Source organism: Prunus avium, chromosome 6, assembly GCF_965620075.1.
Source record: "Prunus avium chromosome 6, drPruAviu1.hap1.1, whole genome shotgun sequence".
In the NCBI taxonomy this organism is placed as follows: domain Eukaryota; kingdom Viridiplantae; phylum Streptophyta; class Magnoliopsida; order Rosales; family Rosaceae; genus Prunus; species Prunus avium.
This window is the reverse complement of record NC_142289.1, coordinates 8,584,263-8,604,775: the sequence shown is the minus strand read 5'-3', so window position 1 is coordinate 8,604,775 and position 20,513 is coordinate 8,584,263. Positions and strand designations below refer to the sequence as shown.

Genomic DNA, 20,513 nt, shown 5'->3' with positions numbered 1-20,513 from the left:
TTGTCACCCCTGTGACTATTCTTAGGCATAGTGACAATTCAAGCACATCACCTTAGCTGTATAGGGATCTGGTTGCTATATAGAGCTTGGATAATCTTGATGCCTCATGCCCTGCTCTGAGCTCCAAAGTGTTTGGGAAAAATCCTTTTTCTTTCTTCTTTTTCTTTTCTTTTCATTTCTTCTTTCTTTGAACCTTCTCCCAAGTTTGAGCTGCAGATATCTTGCACTTACAGGTCATCTCTCTCTCTTTCTCTCGCTCCCTCACTCACACCCACAGATGGAAAACAATACTTCAAAACATCCTCATGCTGTCCTGTTTGCCTACCCTCTGCAAGGCCATGTAATCCCAGCCGTCCATCTTGCCATAAAGCTTGCATCAAAGGGCATCACAGTCACCTTTGTCAACACTGAAGCAGTTCACCACCAGATAGTCAAGTCCCGCGCATTGGAAGATGATAATATTTTCAATGGGGTTCGTCAATCTGGCCTAGACATACGTTATGTAACAATCAACGATGGCTTCCCAGTGGAATTCGATCGATCTCTCAACCACGACCAGTTTTGGGAGAGTGTTATACATGATTTCCCAGCTCATGTTGATGAGCTTCTGGCAAAATTAGTCCTCTCCAACCCACCGGTCAATTGCTTGATATCAGATACTTTCTTTGAGTGGCCAACAATCATAGCCAACAAGTATAACCTAGTCACTGTCTCATTCTGGACCGAACCAGCTCTGGTCTTCAACCTCTACTATCACCTAGACCTACTCAACAAAAATGGTCATGGTCATTTTACTTCACATGGTAAGAACCCTTTTCTCCGAGTAACTCTCTCATACATAACTATCTCTTATATCCGACAATACAATAATACTAGCTAATCATCATTGTTAATATGGATCACTAATTACAATATTGTGGTCCAGATTGACAGTATATCAACATAACATATCAAATATGTAGCATGACAACCTTATTTTGTATTCATATATAGTTTGTGTGTGTAATATTAGATAATCCTCGCCAAGACACGATCAATTACATACCGGGTGTACGCGCGATTGAACCAAAGGACTTGTCATCGTACCTTCAACCTAGTGATTACACTTCACCCATACACCGGATCATAGTCAATGCCTTTGAGAGAATTAAAAAACAAGATTTCATTCTTTGTAACACAGTCCAAGAGCTTGAATCTGAGACGGTTTCAGCCTTGCAAGAAAAGCAACAAATATATTCAATTGGACCAATATTCCCCACCGGGTTCACCAAGAGCCGTGTGGCCACAAGCCTGTGGTCCGAGTCAGATTGCATCCAATGGCTCAACACTAGGCCACGTGGCTCAGTTTTGTACGTTTCATTTGGTAGCTATGCTCATGCTAGCAAAAGAGAGATTGAGGAAATAGCCAATGGGCTTTCGCTCAGCAAAGTTGGTTTTATTTGGGTACTTCGTCCTGATATAGTCAGCTCTGATGAACCCGAAATCCTACCCGTAGGATTTGAAGATGAGATCAAAGATCAAGATCAAGGTTTGATTGTGCCATGGTGCTCTCAGATTGAGGTGATCTCACACCCTTCAATTGGAGGCTTCATAACACATTGTGGATGGAATTCAATACTGGAAAGCATATGGTGCAATCTTCCCTTGTTGTGTTTTCCTTTGTTGACTGACCAATTCACTAATAGGAAATTAGTGGTGGATGATTGGAGGGTTGGGCTTAATCTTTGTGACCAAAAACCAATCACAAAGGAGGAAGTGGCAGAGAAGATCAGCCGTCTGATGAGTGCTGATGAATTGAGGAGGAATGTCAAGGAGGTCAGAAAAGCATTGGAGGGTGCATTGGCTATTGGTGGGTCATCATACAGAAATCTTGATCAATTCATAGATGGTGTGAAGACTAAAGTCCAAGAGAAAACTGGGTTTGGCTTCAAGAACACTGAAGTTTCCTAGTTTTTCGAAAATTCCAAATACTATATTTTGTGGGTTGGATTTGATCAAATTATAAAAAATGGTAAGAACATTGTGTCCAGGTTTTTGTGAAGAAAGTAGTTCTGGTTTGTTTTATCGATAAATTATGGCCTAAATAGGGAAGGACTGACTCACTAAATGGTACCCTATAACCAATAGCAACGCCAAACTAGGACACTGATACAACAATGGTGGCTGCATAGTCTCTATTGCTAGTGGAGACAAATAATTGTCTCCAAAATCAACTTAGGGGACAAATCAAAATTAGTAGGTAGTGTGAGTTTTTTTTAGTGATCTTGTTCAGTTTTGTTGTTGGGTTGGGATTTGGTTATCTGGTGGTGAATATATTGAGTGTTGACAAAAGTGATGGTGAAACCATTCTGTATCTGTTTGAGGAAGTAGGCAAGTTCTGAATCACAAAAATCTGATACGCGGCCAGATGATTCCCATTCAGTCAAGCTCCTTTATGTATTATCTTTCTATATGGAAATAAGACAAGTTGCTCCATAATTTCTTGTAACCTCTGGTTTGCTCCATAATTCAACAAGTTGCCTCACCTCCCCTCCTTTTATTCTCTTTTTTGAATAAACAATTCAGTGAGAGATAAACTTAGACCGCTCTTTCACAAGGTTCACTAACCACCAAGGCAACTACAAAAAGAACCCAACAAAGACTTCATATATATATATATATATCCATTAAACTCCCTCATCACACATGGAACCCATCAAGATAACCCTTATCATATGCCATTTACGTGCTAATTTGAAACACAATTTCTTTTTAAGTTATAAATTTTTTACACCTATAAATTGAAACACAATTTCTTTTCAAGTTCATGTGGTTGTTTCCATCTCTCTAAAACTAAAGTGACGATGTTGAGGAAGTCATATTCACATCTTTTGTAATTTTCCAATATCGGATTGGTTGGTAGGCAGTACAATCATGTCTTTGGGAGGAGGATTTTCATGCAAATGAGATATCACTTTTTGCTATCCATGTGTCATCGTGTTTTTGACTAAGAATAGCAAAATAGTGATATCCCCATTACAAGTAAATTTTTCTGCTTTGGTGGGGTTTATTGGTGGAGTGACATGCCTTGAATTGTCAACCATCCCCAATAGAATCATCCATCCAATGAATTAAAAAGGGTTAATTAGTATAATTAGATCAAAGACGTCACACAATTAGCTTAATTAGTATAATCAGCCACTTATATATATAATTGATCAGGTAGCCAATGATATCCTCTTTACACATTAAATTATTCAAATTTGACATCACACATCTGTAATTAGGCCAAAGTATGTGATTTTAATCCGTGTAGTTTGATTGAAATTTCACTCTAATCTATTTAGTTTCAAATTTCAATTGTCGTGAATTAACTGATGTAGTTTACTAAATCATTTCAATTCAAAACGGAATTCAAGAACAATGACTTATCTGGTCAATTATTTCGACATAATTACCAGGCATCACTTTTCCATTGCAAAAGGGAGGGACTTGAATTGCACCAAAATCATACTTTGGCAATCTCATTGATGAAGTTAAGGGGTGATTCACTTTGTTTCAGAAGATTTCTATCTCTTATATTCCAATATGTTGTAATATTGTAGCACATAAACTTGCTGCTCATGCTATTAAATATTAGGATGTTGTAATAAGGGATGAAGACGTCCTCCTTGGTTGGAATTTTCTGCAGTGGACGAACCCCCTTGAATTTACTCAATGAAAATATTATCCTATTTATATAGCTAAGCTTTATCTAGTTATCACCCCGAAAAAAAATAATTCATACTTTGGCCTAATGAGTTTCCTTTTATATAGCTAAGCTTTGTCTGGTTATATCATTGATGGGTCCTTCCTTGTCATCACTGTGACTATTCTTAGCTTTATAGGGATCTGGTTGAGCTGTATAGGGACAATTCAAGCACATCACCTCACCTAGGCTGTATAGGGATCTGGTTGAGCTTAGCTAATCTTGATGCCTCATGCCCTGCTCTGAGCTCCAAAGTGTTTGAGAAAAATCATTTTTCTCTCTTCTTTTTCTTTTCTTTTCTTTTTTCTTTGAACCTTCTCCCAAGTTTGAGCTGCAGATATCTTGCACTTATAGGTCATCTATTTTTCTCTCGCTCTCTCACTCACACCCACACCCACAGATGGAAAACAATGCTTCAAAACATCCTCATGCTGTCCTGTTTCCCTACCCTCTGCAAGGCCATGTAATCCCAGCTGTCCATCTTGCCATAAAGCTTGCATCAAAGGGCATCACAGTCACCTTTGTCAACACTGAAGCAGTTCACCATCAGATAGTCAAGTCCCACGCCATGGAAGATGATAATATTTTCAATGGGGTTCGTCAATCTGGCCTAGACATACGTTATGTAACAATCAACGATGGCTTCCCGGTGGAATTCGATCGATCTCTCAACCACGACCAGTTTTGGGAGAGTGTTATACATGATTTCCCAGCTCATGTTGATGAGCTTCTAGCAAAACTAGTCCTCTCCAACCCACCAGTCAATTGTTTGATATCAGATACTTTCTTTGTGTGGCCAACAATCATAGCCAAAAAGTATAACCTAGTCACCGTCTCATTCTGGACTGAACCAGCTCTGGTCTTCACCCTCTACTATCACCTAGACCTCCTCAACAAAAATGGTCATGGTCATTTTACTTCTCATGGTAAGTACCCTTTTCTCCAAGTAACTCTCTAATGCATAACTATCTCTTATATCCGACAATACAATAATACTAGCTAATTATCACTGTTAATATGGATCACTTATTACAGTTTTGTGGTCCAAAATCAACATAACATATCAAATATCTAGCGTGACAACATTATTTCGTATTGATGTATAGTTTGTGTGTGTAATATTAGCTAATCGTCGCCAAGACACAATCGATTACATACCGGGTGTACGTGCAATTGAACCAAAGGACTTGTCATCATACCTTCAACCTAGTGATTACACTTCACCAGTGCACCGGATCATAGTCAAGGCCTTTGAGAAAATTAAAAAACAAGATTTCATTCTTTGTAACACAGTCCAAGAGCTTGAATCTGAGACCATTTCAGCCTTGCAAGAAAGGCAACAAATATATTCAATTGGACCAATATTCCCCAATGGGTTTACCAAGAGCCGTGTGGCCACAAGCCTGTGGTCCGAGTCAGATTGCATCCAATGGCTCAGCACTAGGCCACATGGCTCAGTTTTGTACGTTTCATTTGGTAGCTATGCTCATGCTAGCAAAAGAGAGATTGAGGAAATAGCCAATGGGCTTTTGCTCAGCAAAGTTGGTTTTATTTGGGTACTTCGTCCTGATATAGTCAGCTCTGATGAACCCGAAATCCTACCCGTAGGATTTGAAGATGAGATCAAAGATCAAGATCAAGGGTTGATTGTGCCATGGTGCTCTCAGATTGAGGTGATCTCACACCCTTCAATTGGAGGCTTCATAACACATTGTGGATGGAATTCAATATTGGAAAGCATATGGTGCAATCTTCCCTTGTTGTGTTTTCCTTTGTTGACTGACCAATTCACTAATAGGAAATTAGTGGTGGATGATTGGAGGGTTGGGCTTAATCTTTTTGACCAAAAACCAATCACAAAGGAGGAAGTGGCAGAGAAGATCAGCCGTCTGATGAGTGCTGATGAATTGAGGAGGAATGTCAAGGAGGTCAGAAAAGCATTGGAGGGTGCATTGGCTATTGGTGGGTCATCATACAGAAATCTTGATCAATTCATAGATGGTGTGAAGACTAAAGTCCAAGAGAAAACTGGGTTTGGCTTCAAGAACACTGAAGTTTCCTAGTTTTTCAAAAATTCCAATTACTATATTTTGTGGGTTGGATTTGATCAAATTATAAAAAATGGTAAGAACATGGTGTCTAGGTTTTTGTGAAGAAAGTAGTTTTGGTTTGTTTTATCGATAAATTATGGCGTATTGTGCACTCGGTGTGTCGTTTTGTGGTTGCCTTCCGTCACATTTCCATTCTAATATTGAAACACTTTTAATATTTACTATAAGTGGGGTAACATTTGGTCGTATTAGGCTTAGTTTTTCAAATACAATAATACTATAGGTGAGGGAGTCAAATACAACACCTCACCTCAGATGAATAAATAATTTAAGTTACCAACTATTTACTCTCTTTAATACGATGGTAATTAGTAAGATTACTTTTACAATTTTAGAATCGATTGGGTTGATATAAATTGAACCAAAACACATTTCTAACTACCAACTCTTACAAATTGTAGTTGTTAGTTAAGCATTCGTCCACATCGACGGCTGTGATTGTATTTAATACAATAAGATGATGAGAAGTCGGCCATATTTACGAGGTGTCGTCAGCACCTGGGTCACTGAACGCCCTGTCGTTTCTGATGTGAAACTAAAAAGCCCAATAACTTCACCGCCTAAATAAAACAAAGAAAAACCCAATAAAACAACCAGCCTGTAATTCTAGAAGGAAAATAGTATGAGCCCAATTTGGTTGGACTAAGGTTTTGTTTAGTCGGAGTCCACCTTAAGACTCAGATGAAAACAAGAACTTGGAATAGAAGATTCTAGAAATTTTAAAAATATGCCCATTAATTTTTAAGTATTAAGATTTATTAGTTATCTTTAAGGTAATGACTAATCCAAAACAGAGAATAATTAGAGTTTCTCTCTATATCCTCTTGATTGATTTCTCCTCATCCACATGTATTTTTGTCCTCTAATTATGTTGTGGGTATTCATGGTAAAATACTTATATTTATTCTTGTTGTATGTTTATTTTTCATATACAAAAAAACCAATTATGTTCACGCACATATGTGTGCTCGTCGTGCTGTATCCGAATTTGAGCTCCTCCTCAATATTAGAGTAGTTAGAATATCATATACATTAGAGTAGTTAGAATATCATTTTGTAAAAACGAAAACATGAACAAAAACTATGCGAAAAACCCCTTCATATTGTATAATGATTCATGATATGCAAGTGCATATTAGAACTTCTCTATAAAGAATTGAATATCCCACTTTTAAAAATCCATTTTATAATTGACCTTGCAATTAAATCTTGAAAATGTAAAAGTAATATAAGAACCTTGAAATTGTAATTTCCGATTAAAAATTGCAAAAGAAATAAATTCCTAGCAAAAAAATTAAAGGGAAATGAAAATATTTGTAGGTATACAAAAAGAAATAGAATTTCCATTCCAAAAATAACAACGAGAGAAAAATAGAAAGAAAGTAGAAGCCAGAGTTTGTATAATATTCCTGAACTAAAAAGGAAGTAAACCAAAACCAAAACATTTCTTTCCTAACAAGAAAAGGAGTTACCTTCGCTTATAAATATCCCAACCCCCCATCTCTCACCAAATTGCTTTTAGCTACTCTTCTGCTCTCTCTCTCTTCGAACTCTTCAATCGACAAAACAATCTGAGACTCTCTCTCTCTTCGTCTTCTTGGGTCTTCTCTGCTCCATCTTTACGATGACTGACAAGGCTGAATCTTCAGACTCGTAAGTACCCAGATCCCTGTTTAATTCAACTGGGTTCTACTCTGTGCTTCGATTGAATTTAAGTTATTTTCTTCTGGGATTTTCTGGGTTTTGATGCGATTCTGCTTTGCTTCTTTGTTTGTTGCAGTAAGGGAACGAAAAGGGACTTCAGCACGGCGATCCTTGAGCGCAAGAAGGCTGCGAATCGGCTTGTTGTGGATGATGCTATCAACGATGACAACTCGGTCGTTGCGCTCCATCCAGATACCATGGAGAAGCTTCAGCTCTTTCGTGGTGACACAATCTTGATCAAGGTTCGATTTTTACATCATGTTATATATATGCGAAAGATGAAATCTTGATAGAATTTTGCTTACAAGGATTTTCTAGTTAGGGCTAATAGGAATTACGGTTTTGGGTAGTGAGTGAATGTTGTAATTGTATCTGGGTTGGTAGGTTTTCTGTATTTTATTTGGGATCTGGGAACTGGGTGTGTTCTGTTGTCGGAAGTATTGGGATTCTTGTATCGAAATTCTGGGTTTTGATGGTTACTCCTTAATTTTCTACTGATGTAGACTGTACTATTAAAAACAATTTTGTTGTATTTACTTACATGTTGGAATTGGCTTTTTTACAGGGTTCCAAAATTAGGCATTTAGAGGATGTTGTGATTTAATATGGATGCCTTTCTTTCTGCCCTCTTCTTTTGAAACTGTGCATGCGATGTTGTGATTTAGTTGGCTTAGTATTGTCATTGGCTGTTCAGGTCTTGGGCTTTGGTATTAATAGCATGAACTCTCCCTAAACTTTATTGTTCTGCATGTGCTTGGGATTATAAAGATAAACGGCAACTAACTTTTCGTGTTTATATATTTTTATTGGTGTTTAGGGAAAGAAAAGGAAGGATACAATCTGCATTGCCCTTGCTGATGATACATGTGAGGAACCAAAGATAAGGATGAACAAGGTTGTCAGGAGCAACCTAAGGGTTAGGCTGGGGGATGTTGTTTCTGTTCACCAATGTGCTGATGTCAAGTATGGAAAGCGTGTCCACATTCTTCCTGTGGATGACACTATTGAAGGGGTCACTGGAAATCTGTTTGATGCATACTTGAAACGTGAGTTTCTAACCCTTGTTATTCTCAGGTGCTACTGGAGCTAAAATGTGTAGCACGTCATGAATTTAAATAAAGTTTACTTTTGTATGAAACTCTTATCTTTCCTAGTAAGCTATGTCAATATCAACATCAGTTGCAACCCCAACTCTCGAAAGTTTCTGTTCAGTAATACCTGTATGCACAGGGTACTTATAATTGCACAAATGGAGATAGTATTTTATCATATTATTACTTCATAGATGCTTGCATGCTGAGAAAATTTGATGCTTTTCCTTTAAAGAGTTGAATCAATTGATAGTGTCCAAGTTGAAGAGGATGTTACAACTCTTAATTTAATTGGCGGTGTTGAGATTTAAAAAGAGTATATAATTAGGGGAAAATGGTTTAACAATATATCCTTGTTGTGTCACACCTACCGTATATAGAGATTCAGTATGTTGTCACCATTGATTTTGGATTTATATTCGCTTCTAAGTTTCTGTTTAAAATATATTGTAGCTATTACTGATGGTTATGAGAACTAAATGGTTTTACCAATAAGTTCTTGTTTAATTCTTTGCAGCATGCATTTTTACCAAATCTTCTTGTCTACTTTTGCAGCTTATTTCCTGGAGGCCTACCGTCCAGTGAGGAAGGGTGATCTCTTCCTTGTACGAGGAGGAATGAGGAGTGTAGAGTTTAAGGTTATTGAAACTGACCCTCCTGAGTACTGTGTGGTTGCTCCCGACACTGAAATCTTCTGTGAGGGGGAGCCTGTGAAAAGGGAGGATGAGGAGAGATTAAACGAGGTTGGCTATGATGATGTTGGTGGAGTTAGGAAACAGATGGCTCAGATTCGTGAATTAGTGGAGCTGCCATTGAGGCATCCTCAACTATTTAAATCAATCGGTGTGAAGCCACCAAAGGGTATTCTGCTGTATGGACCTCCTGGATCAGGTAAGACTCTAATTGCCCGAGCTGTGGCTAATGAAACTGGGGCATTCTTTTTCTGCATCAATGGACCTGAAATCATGTCAAAATTGGCTGGGGAGAGTGAAAGCAATCTCAGGAAAGCTTTTGAGGAAGCAGAGAAGAATGCACCATCAATTATCTTTATTGATGAAATTGATTCAATTGCTCCCAAGAGAGAGAAGACACATGGAGAAGTTGAGAGGAGGATTGTTTCCCAGCTCTTGACGCTCATGGATGGACTAAAGTCTCGTGCACATGTAATTGTTATGGGGGCTACAAATCGACCAAACAGTATTGATCCAGCTCTCAGAAGGTTTGGAAGATTTGATAGGGAAATAGATATTGGTGTACCAGATGAAGTTGGGCGTCTCGAGGTTGTCCGTATTCATACAAAGAACATGAAGCTTGCTGAAGATGTAATGTCAAATACGATCTTTTTCTTTTTCAACCTTTTTTTCCCATATTTCAAAAAGTTCTTACATAATGTTTTGGACTTTTATTGCACAGGTTGATTTGGAAAAGATAGCTAAGGACACACATGGTTATGTTGGTGCTGATCTGGCTGCTTTGTGTACTGAGGCTGCTCTTCAATGCATCAGAGAGAAGATGGATGTGATTGACTTAGAAGATGAGGAAATAGATGCTGAGATTCTGAATTCAATGGCAGTTACAAATGAGCACTTCAAGACTGCTCTTGGCACAAGCAACCCATCTGCTCTTCGTGAAACAGTAAGTATTTACATTTTGTTTCAATTGACAGTTTTGTTTTGATTATTAGACGCCTTATGTGCGTTAGAGGAAACTCATAATTTCATGTTTTTGATTGGCCAGGTAGTTGAAGTGCCCAATGTTAGCTGGGAAGATATTGGAGGTCTTGAGAATGTTAAGCGAGAACTTCAAGAGGTAATTGAGTTTTACTACAATGGGTTGTTCATACAAAACTTCGTTTATCTCATTTTTCTTTGTTACTTATAATATCTATTCCTGTATTATCTTGTCATGCAGACTGTTCAGTATCCTGTTGAGCATCCTGAGAAATTTGAGAAATTTGGAATGTCGCCTTCAAAGGGAGTTCTTTTCTATGGTCCTCCTGGATGTGGTAAAACTCTTCTCGCCAAAGCTATTGCCAATGAGTGTCAAGCAAACTTCATCAGTGTCAAGGGACCTGAATTGCTAACGATGTGGTTTGGAGAGAGTGAGGCCAATGTGAGGGAAATTTTCGACAAGGCCCGTGGGTCTGCTCCATGTGTCCTGTTCTTTGATGAACTTGATTCCATTGCTACACAGGTTTGAACCACTCGTTATGTAAAATCATTTCTTGTTACTGATGCCTGGTTGCTCATTTGCATATTGCAATTAACAATAAGTGTTTTTTGGAAATAGAAAAAAGCTTTGCACCATAATTTAATAATTACTAAATAGGAGAAAACTTAGCATTCTGTTACAGAAACAACAGTAGGTTTAATTTGGAAAAAGAAAAAAGCTTTGCACCATAATTTAACAATGAGTAAATATGTTAGTTGTGTTTCATATATTATCTGGACTTCTAATTTTTACTGTGGGGCTCTGCAACTATTGGCAGCCTCAGCAGAAAAGCACTTTGACAAGAATTTCTGCAGTATTTTCCTTTGGGCCCTCATCTGATGTGTTTATCTATGTATGCGCAGAGAGGTAGTAGCGTAGGTGATGCTGGGGGTGCAGCTGACAGGGTTTTGAACCAACTCCTTACAGAAATGGACGGAATGACTGCTAAGAAAACTGTTTTCATTATTGGGGCTACCAACAGACCTGACATTATAGACCCTGCACTTCTACGTCCAGGACGTCTGGATCAGTTAATTTACATCCCTCTCCCTGATGAGGAATCTCGCTTTCAAATATTCAAATCTTGCTTGAGGAAATCTCCAGTTTCCAAAGATGTGGAGATCAGAGCCCTTGCCAAGTACACCCAAGGATTCAGTGGTGCTGATATAACTGAAATATGCCAGCGTGCTTGCAAATATGCCATTAGAGAGAATATTGAGAAGGTATGATATTGCAGTGTTACTTTTTGTCACTTTGGAGGAATGTAAAAACTTATTCCTCTGGATCCATTTCTGAATTACCATTGTTTTCTAATCTTGCAGGATATCGAGAGGGAGAGGAGGAGAAGCGAAAATCCTGAGGCTATGGAGGAGGATGTTGATGACGAAGTAGCAGAGATCAGGGCAGCTCATTTTGAGGAGTCGATGAAGTATGCTCGTAGGAGTGTTAGTGACGCTGATATCCGCAAATACCAGGCATTTGCGCAGACATTGCAGCAGTCAAGAGGGTTTGGAACCGAGTTCAGGTTCGCAGACAATCCTTCTGGCGCAGCCGCTGGATCTGACCCTTTTGCAACTGTTGCTGCTGGGGCTGATGAAGATGACCTGTACAACTAGGATAGTCTCTGATTACGTGTCTTTTTCATGTCTGAATTTCAACTTTGCATTTTGTATTCCATTGATGATGTGGTGGTAGAACCGTGGAAGTCCCCATTTAATCACATTATTGTATCCAGAAAGTCCTCGGGGTTTCCAGCCATTGGGTGACCCCTGGATACTACGAAGTTTAAAACAGTGTTAATTATTTTCTTTTAAGATTATAATGGATAATTAAAAAACACAGCAGGTTTTACTTCAGGTGTTGTGAACAGTGTTTGATGTGTTTTGTTTTTAGCCATCTGTTTCTTATGCTTATCTCTGTTTGTTTGTCGATAATTTTTCACCTCGAGTTTTACTTTTATATTTTAATCCCTATTGTTTCTTTTCTGTTTTCTTCTTTTCCCTCACCTCATCCCCAAACTTCAATTAGCCCCTTCCAAGTTCCATTTTTATGCCTGATTGTGAGAAGTCTTTACAAGTTTTTCCTTTTCTCGGTTATTATGAATTCATAGTAGAATTGGAGAAATTGGATAAGAACTTAGGTAAAGATAAAGTAGCTGATTTTGGTAGAGATCTCTACCAAAGAAGAATCCGGCTATTAGATTTGGAATCATCAATGGTAATTTTTTACTTTTCAACTTATAAAAACCATCATTAGTTTGGAGTAGGTAACACCAATTACCTTTTGTTTTAAACAAAAAGATAAAACAAAAACAAAAACAAAAACAAACTAGAAGATTATGCTACACAAACAGAGAAATTCTTCCTCTCAAATCTCACTCTTGTTCTCTTAACAAATGCATGCAGCATACTCAAACCTGAGATTAACTTGACATCTTAAAACTGACCAGCTCCTCCTTAAAAGTAAGGTGGGTTTGACATGGCAAAATTGACAAACTTGTAATGGAAAAAAAAAACCGCATTAGTTATAAAAATGAGCCCCTCTTCAATTTTAAGTAGCCAAACTTTTTCCTTGATTCTAAGGATACATGCAAACTCGCCCTGCTTTTTTTTTTTTTTTTTTGTCTGAACCGCGAGGTGGTCCTGGATGGGCTCTCGCCCTGCTTTTTATGTCTGGCAAAATGTGCGAAGTATAAGTTCAAATATTAGATTTCACCCGTTAATAATAATAATATCACCTTGCTCTAATATCGTATTGAATTTTCTCTCTCTCATTTTCTCTTTTGTTTTATAGCATTTGGAAACTGAGCACAATATGGATTTCAACATATCCACAACTGTATATACTCGTTTGAAATCCTGATCGAATAGTTTTGAACTTTTAAAAATCCATTAAAACCTTAATAAAATATCAAGAGCGGGACAAGCATAGCAGATTAAGTTGACTTAGAGCACTTCCACCGCTGCAGTTTGGCCCAGGCAAGAAGGGGCCCAAGCCCCATGTCACGCTTCCAGCGGGCTTTAGCAGTCCGGGTAGGAGGTGGGTCCCAACAAATAGGGCAAGCTCAAAGGCAAAACGAGCCTGAGCTCGTGCTTGGGAGCTGTTAACGTCAACAACGAAATTTTAAAAAAAAATTCTAAAAAAATACCCAAATTTTCAGATTTTTTTTATAATAAATACCTAGCCATATTCTTCATTTCCCACACCAAAATTATATACAAATTCCTCTCATTATATCTCATGTGAATGGTGGTTGCCCTTAAGTTGCCATGGCAATAGGTGAAAACATAACCAGCCTTTTGCAAAAGCTACCACTATTCACATGAATAGTAACAATCTTTGCCTTGCCTTTACCCTTTGCCATGGCAAGTGGGTGAAAGTGCTCTTGCAGGGCAATGGGAGTCAGGCCGATTAACTGTCCTTAATAAAGCAGGCATAAAACAAAGAAGAAGAAGAGAGAGAGTAGTGATTAGACCATGCATGGGGAGACAAGAAATTGGTGGCACTGGCTCCTTAGTCCTCATTTGTAATGTCAATGTGTCACGATCCATTGTTTTCTTCACTTTTTAGCTCTCTTTCTTTCTTGTCTTTGCCCTTTACAAGCTAAAAAGCACTCCTCCCCTTTAAAATCATACACATGATTTGATTTGAATTTTTTGTGTGTAAAATTTAAAACTTTACATGTCTCTTTGAAACTTGGTTGTTTCAATGTCTTTTAAAAAATAAAAAATAAAAAATTATTAAAGGGAATCTAGATCTTATCTTTCATGTGACAAGTGCAAAACTTTCCTCAAAACAGCATAATGTTTTCTGATATACATGAGAGGAACATGGTTAGTTGGCAATCCTCTCATACTTTAGATGGTATAACAAAACATCAAATCATATCATATACCATTCATAATAATGGTCTGAGAGAAGAAGCAACACCCTATCTTCGACCTAGCTAGATCGCAATTATGTCTCTTGACAGGCCTTTCTACCCCACCACATTTCTCATCTTGCTTCTTTTTTTCCTCCCATCTTCGTAGGGGTTGCCCTACACCCTGCACCCTATAACGTTATGTGACTCAGCCAACACTTCACTCACCTAAATTCTACACATATTTTTCCATCTCTTATGCCGGATTCCTAAATTCAAACATCTGATTCTTACTCACAACGTAAAAACAACTGAGTTTTAGTAAATTGTCGGAGTTTTTTTTCTGAAAAAAAGAATAAAATTTTGAGATGGGCATGGATGGAAACTTCAAACTTGGTGATCCGTAATAGCTATTTATTTCGTAGTTGATAGGATTTGGCAAGAAAATGAATTATGGGACAACTGACAAATGGTTGGAGAAGATAACCTAGAAAGGGGTAAAGAGTCGTAGGGTTCTTCTTCACTGGCTGGCTGCTTTGCTCCAGCTCTTCAGTACTTTTTGCTTACAACTTTACACACACGTGCGGCTCCACGTGGTAGGTTGTGAATGGCTGTCGCACGTCAAATATTGTGGCTTTTGCCACAGATGTAAACACTGTAACATCAAATTTTCAACCATGTCAGGAATGCACGTGCAATTAGCCACCAACCTGGCCCCGCACGTAAGCATTTTGTTCTCGACTTTCACATGTACATCTTTATGTTTTGTCATTCCACCATCCTAATTTGAAGAGACATGGTCTTTTGTTGTTTGAATGATCTTTGATATGTAAAGTAAAGTGTCATTTCTGATTACAAACTAAATACATTTTGACATGTATTGACTTGTTAAAAAGAATTACTTACTGAAAAAGAAAAATGAGAAATTAAACGAGCACATGACGAATTGTAAATAAGTACAATAAAGAATGATTTCTCACATCTTAAGAGCTAAATAAAAACAACTAAAAATGTGATTTAATGTGCACATATGGGGTTTTGTGAACTAACTAATGTGCGATACCCCACCCTCTCTTATCAATATAACTAATGTGCGATACCCCACCCTCTCTTATCAATATCTATATTTATAGAGAATTAAAAACATAAAATTTTCGTTCAATTTGTAAAAAGAAATCTAAAAGCAAACCCACAAGCTATTCCCACCTAACTTGAGCATCGAAGTATTCAAATAAACAAAATAAATCAAGGACAGCACATTTACAATCGCAAATTGTGATTTTGAGTCGGAAAAAAAGTGATGAAATAGGTTTTATAAATAAATAAATAAAAACCCTAGGTAATACATATATTTTTTGAAACCAACTAGAAGGTCGATTATGTGTGAAAGGAAATGTCCCTATCTAAATTCAAACTCCAAAGAATCGATTTGATTGAACTAAGTATGTGAATAGACGGTAAAAACAAACATCATGCCGGGTGAAGTTAGGTCGGTGAAGAAGACAGCGGACAGTAATTTACCAATAAGCTGAAGGTCAAAATTGGGTGGGACCCATCCAAACGAGCCTAAAGGGGCAAGAGAGGGCCGCACGAGGGGGTGGGGTCGGGGGGGCACTTTTCAGCCACAGGGGATCGTACCTCCTCTCTCCCATCTCACTTTGCTATCAACGATTCTCGCTGTCTGCTGTGCTGACCTACGTAGTGGGCCCCAGCTCTACATCCGTCGGCCTCGGCCCATACACTCTCTTTATAATAAATAAATAAATTTCACAAATAATAATAATAATTATTATTATTTCATATATTTTAATTCCAAAGTCGTGTCATGTGGGAAAGATGGAAGTTCTGTTAATAGAACTTAATGAACTCATTTATCTGCAGAAGTTCTGCGCTCCCTCTCTCTCTCTCTCTCTCTCTGCGGGAGCAACCACATCTTGACATGAAAAACTTGCGTGAAATATTATTATTATTATTATTATTATTATATGACGCTAATGAGTTGATAAGTTAATACGACGTCAACTTCTCGTTTGAGGCCACTTTTCAATTTTATCTTATACAAAATCGTATAATTTTCAAGTTAACATTCAAGGATCGCGAAATTAGCAATTGCTTTTGTTATTATAGGAAATGTATGGTCTTACTTGTATTATTGACAAGTAAGAGTGACCTGCATATGCAATTGCATGCGTCATCCGGACCATAAATTGTTGTTGCATGCGAAGGAACATTAAAATGAAATGATGATGGGATTTGAGGACACACATGACCCTAAAAAACTAACTAACATTTTAGAATATAGGTCCAGAGAAAATAATTATACAATTGTTTCCTTGCTCCTGTCTGGTGTTCCCTAACCAGGAGGCCCCGTATTGGGATTAGACTGTCCGAATTGACAAATCAATTAGGATGCTGTGGTTATTGGGTGGAATAATTATAAATGCATTAACTATAAATTATTCCCCTTTGTCCATTTTTGGAAAAGTAATTCATTTTTGCATGCATTATACCAATATTCTGAAAATAATACTATTTTTATTTTTATTTTATTGCTCGAAAATAATAATAATAATAATTATTATTATTATTATATATTAAAAAGTAGTATTGCAGATACGGGTTGTAATTTTTTTTCTTTAAAAAAACAAAAAAGAAGAAGCCAAAAAGCGATGACGAATTAAGAACTGGAATAACAAGGTTGAGTAAAAGAATATAGCAGAAAGCTGGGAAACAAAAAAGGACATGTATATATGGAAATTCATAAAATAAAAATAACAGAGAATTTGGTTGAAAATCAAATCATGATGTATATGAACCTGAATTGATTTGTACAACATGATAATATCTCTATGAACCCAAAAAAAAAACAGAGAAAGGATTATGCATTATTAATTCAGACCTGGTTTTTTTATGATTAAATATCTAAATATCATAAATCCATTCAGTTTTTAATATGAGTTTATATAGTTCATACCATGAATATAAATTGATGATGATAATTACACAAACCAAGAGAAACTGATCACCTTGAGATCAGGATTTGATTAACACCATATCATAATCAGCACCATAACAAAAAAAAGTAGGAGAGAGAGAGAGAAGAAGAAGAAGAAAAGTGAAAGAAAAACCAATATCAAAAAGCTAAGATAAAATAAAAAAAACAGTGGACAGATCTTATTGGTTCCATCAAATTGGAAACAAAGTTCATGAACAGCCATCGAATATACTTCTATACACATATATATTTAAGCAGATTAATAACACTAGAAAGAGAAGAAGAAAATTAATTAAGAAAAATGAACTAACAAGCTAGCTAGGTGGGTGTGCCTTGCTATTATATCAGGGGTCATTACGTTCGTGCCAGCAGAGGAGCATTGCTATGCAGCGCCGGAGGATGTAGAATTTAGTCCGCTGCTTCTTCAACAGGTGACGGCACTTTTTCCCGAACGGCGGCCGCTGGCAGCCGGATTCACACTCTCCGTTCATCATGTTCATCTGCGCGTTTTGATTGAAGCTTGTAGTTGTACTAGTAGTGCTACTTCCGCTTTCCTCCACCGCCAGTGCCATATTGATGAAGACTTGAAATTCAAAGGTCTGATCACTCTCACCAGCTTCTGCTGCACTGCTTCTAGATTTGTCACTACTAGTCCCACTAGAAGCAGTAAATATATACACATGTGAAAAGGTAATACATGTATCTGTCTCATGATTCAAACTGTTTACTTCTTTTCGTCAAAAAAAACTGTTTACTTTTACATCATTACTGAAGCATTTAATTATCTACGTGGGACTTAATAAATAGATGAAACACAATATTTCTGATAAATAAGGAAATATTCACAATAATAATCAAGTGCCCGACTTGGATGAAATTTTGAAGGGAGAATAATCGTCGAATGAGAACCTAAACATTGAATTGTTCGGATTATAAAATTACATTGTGAAATATATATGCACATTTATTCATCAAATAAGGTGACAATTTTTTTCTTCTTTCATTTAAATATGAACTCATTCATTCAGAATCCCTTTTATTTCTAGTAGATAACTTACAGTTGCAAACTTGGTGAATAAATTTGATGGCTCTACTATATAATTAATATTTATTATTATTATTATTATTGGAGATTGGGGGGCCATGGTTTAGATTAAGTAAGAAGAAATGATGGGAGCCATTGGTGCAGGCAGAAGAGAAATTTTTAATATGGGTTGGATATGAACTGTGAACACTGCAAATCCACCAGCTGTCAGGAGGATAACATAGCATATGAAACATAGAATGGGCCAAGTTTCCTGCCATTTTTGTTAACCTGATATGTTTTCAATTAAAAATTCACTTTGACCCCACTCCAAAGTCCTCAACAGATACTGCAAATATATATATATTCTCTTGTTCAAATGTCTACACGTTATTATCATATGAATACTATAGTAAATAAGGAGAAAAACATAAATAAAAAATAAAAAATACATGACGTCAAATAATAAAAAATACATGACGTCTGTACGATATTAACATCCAGACATCCACATAGGAGAATTTATGTATATATATATTATTTAGGGTTAACTGCCCCTACTTCTACTTCTACTACCAGTAAAAAAATTGAAGTGAAAGAATATAACATCATGCTTTAAATTTTTAGGTAACTTGAAGTTTAATTAGGAGACTAGTACAGTGTTGCATTATTTTGGTCAAAGAATTGCAATAGAATCCTTGACCCAAACCCCACACCCATAAATGCCCTCAAATCTAGAGGCTGCTGCATATGTATGTGTCACTTTCGTTTCATTTTATATTTATTTATTTTTAAATAGTTAGAAAAGAGAAGGGGTATTCTCACATACAAACACGATGTCATACAGAACTTAACTACAAACCACTAGTTTGCATATATGTCAAATACGGTGTCATATACAGTGTCGCACACAAATATTATGTTGAATAACTTTTGCATATATGTCAAATTATGATTTGCAGAAAGAGGACGAAACAGCGTCTCTAAATTGAAAACCAGAGGTGGGCTAAACAAATTGTGGAATGATCTCCTCCACATATATAGTCGTTGTTGGCATTGGTACCACAGGCAAGTAATTGAACCTTTATCATAGTTCATTAGTGTTAAGAAAAGTGAAGCTTGGAAGTTTTCAAGAAAATGCAGGCAATTAGTGGCCAAGATACCTCAGCTTATCTGTACGACTGTGAATTGTCCTGATGACGTTGATTTTGTTTTGTGATGCCTTCTGCTGACCGAGCAAATTTAGTTAAAGGCTCAAGATCATGTACGGGTCCTGCCATGTGCTAAGCCAGAGATTTTTTTTTTTTTTTTGGAGGCTTTTAGCTAATGAGTGTTCTTGGGCCAGCCACACTCTGCTTTGTGTATTTATAGTAAATGGAGATCACAGATTTACAGTTAACTAGCCATATATAATTATTTGAGTGTTCTTTGTGCAATAGGTTAAATTGGCTAATAGGTAAGGTAATAGGCTAAACTAGTCAACAAATTAATGATGTCATATAATTATTTGATTCTGCAGCTAGCTGTGCTACTCTTCCTTTACATTAAATAGAAGAAAAACTTTCATGTAGCTGATGCCACACACGTTGGTGGTATGCCAAGTTAATCATGTGTTGAAAAACTAAAGCATGTGGCAGTGTGTGATATGTGAAATGACATCTCAGTGGACATAGAGCCCAGAAAACCAAAACACTGAACCGCACCAGATGGAAAAAATCAGAAAAAAAAAACAAACAAACAGGCACCAAATTGGACCAAATCGGTTTCAGTGCCGATTTCACACCTTACAAAATCAGATTGGACCGAACTGGCTGTGTATTTTTTTTAAATTATTGAAGTCCTATACTAAATTTCTAATCTCATAACTAATATTTCCCCAACACCTATCTTTTCTAGGCTCAATTTTCTCTCTTTGCATGAAATTGGATTATTTGTAAATAAAAAAATTTGAAAAAAATTTAAAAAAATCCGGTCCAAAACCGGAAATCGCACCGAAACCAATTTAAAATGGACTGATCGGTTTCATAAATATTTTTCACCAAAATTAAACCAAACTGTACTGATTAAATAGTACAATTTCCAATTCCGGGATGAGGCAAAAACTAAACCGAACGACCGCGCCCTTCCCTAATCCCAAGTGCAAAGAAGTGCTTCTCCTATCTCGTAAGGACTTGGACACAGTTTAACAACTGAGATTTATTAGAAACCTCTCAAGCATGCCTAGAAAGTGGTTTTTCCGTAACAACAATTCTTGACACTGGCTCTTTAATTGCATGTAAACTGTATTTC

General features: G+C 37.0%; 4 protein-coding genes across 5 annotated transcripts; 3 read left to right on the top strand and 1 right to left on the bottom strand.

Annotated features, from left to right (window-relative positions):
• Positions 1-75: 75 nt before the first annotated feature.
• Positions 76-2,488, top strand: LOC110768074 (UDP-glycosyltransferase 86A1-like). The gene is made up of 2 exons (XM_021971761.2): positions 76-803; positions 1,013-2,488. Exons 1-2 carry the CDS (start codon positions 107-109, stop codon positions 1,948-1,950), a joined length of 1,635 nt encoding a protein of 544 aa, XP_021827453.2. The 5' UTR covers positions 76-106; the 3' UTR covers positions 1,951-2,488.
• Positions 2,489-3,838: 1,350 nt separating this feature from the next.
• LOC110768075 (UDP-glycosyltransferase 86A1-like) lies at positions 3,839-6,005 on the top strand. Of its 2 annotated transcripts, XM_088254382.1 has the most exons (3): positions 3,839-4,653; positions 4,853-5,819; positions 5,871-6,005. In XM_088254382.1, the coding sequence occupies exons 1-2, from the start codon at positions 4,128-4,130 to the stop codon at positions 5,788-5,790; spliced, it is 1,464 nt and encodes a 487-aa protein (XP_088110508.1). In that variant the 5' UTR covers positions 3,839-4,127; the 3' UTR covers positions 5,791-5,819; positions 5,871-6,005. The 2 variants fall into 2 exon arrangements, with proteins under 2 accessions (XP_088110508.1, XP_021827454.2); XM_021971762.2 differs by having other exon boundaries at positions 4,853-6,005.
• Positions 6,006-7,294: 1,289 nt separating this feature from the next.
• LOC110768088 (cell division control protein 48 homolog D) lies at positions 7,295-12,199 on the top strand. Its single transcript, XM_021971775.2, has 9 exons — positions 7,295-7,491; positions 7,619-7,784; positions 8,360-8,588; positions 9,189-9,955; positions 10,047-10,268; positions 10,371-10,442; positions 10,545-10,826; positions 11,207-11,566; positions 11,666-12,199. The coding sequence occupies exons 1-9, from the start codon at positions 7,463-7,465 to the stop codon at positions 11,957-11,959; spliced, it is 2,421 nt and encodes an 806-aa protein (XP_021827467.1). The 5' UTR covers positions 7,295-7,462; the 3' UTR covers positions 11,960-12,199.
• A 5,140-nt stretch (positions 12,200-17,339) lies between these two features.
• On the bottom strand, positions 17,340-17,826 carry ROT4 (DVL family protein). Its single transcript, XM_021971776.2, has one exon. The coding sequence runs from the start codon at positions 17,770-17,772 to the stop codon at positions 17,545-17,547; it is 228 nt and encodes a 75-aa protein (XP_021827468.1). The 5' UTR covers positions 17,773-17,826; the 3' UTR covers positions 17,340-17,544.
• Between the last annotated feature and the right edge of the window lie 2,687 nt (positions 17,827-20,513).

What these genes read in the sequence shown, in the direction of transcription:
- LOC110768074 (XM_021971761.2), top strand. Translation starts at nt 107, where the DNA reads ATGCCCTGCTCTGAGCTCCAAAGTGTTTGGGAAAAATCCTTTTTCTTT. An exon ending in TGGTCATTTTACTTCACATG is followed by an intron (nt 804 to 1,012) that starts GTAAGAACCCTT and finishes GTGTAATATTAG; the next exon opens with ATAATCCTCGCCAAGACACG.
- LOC110768075 (XM_088254382.1), top strand. Translation starts at nt 4,128, where the DNA reads ATGGAAAACAATGCTTCAAAACATCCTCATGCTGTCCTGTTTCCCTAC. An exon ending in TGGTCATTTTACTTCTCATG is followed by an intron (nt 4,654 to 4,852) that starts GTAAGTACCCTT and finishes GTGTAATATTAG; the next exon opens with CTAATCGTCGCCAAGACACA.
- LOC110768088 (XM_021971775.2), top strand. Translation starts at nt 7,463, where the DNA reads ATGACTGACAAGGCTGAATCTTCAGACTC. An exon ending in ACATGAAGCTTGCTGAAGAT is followed by an intron (nt 9,956 to 10,046) that starts GTAATGTCAAAT and finishes TTTATTGCACAG; the next exon opens with GTTGATTTGGAAAAGATAGC. An exon ending in TTGATTCCATTGCTACACAG is followed by an intron (nt 10,827 to 11,206) that starts GTTTGAACCACT and finishes ATGTATGCGCAG; the next exon opens with AGAGGTAGTAGCGTAGGTGA.
- ROT4 (XM_021971776.2), bottom strand. Translation starts at nt 17,772, where the DNA reads ATGGCACTGGCGGTGGAGGAAAGCGGAAGTAGCACTACTAGTACAACT.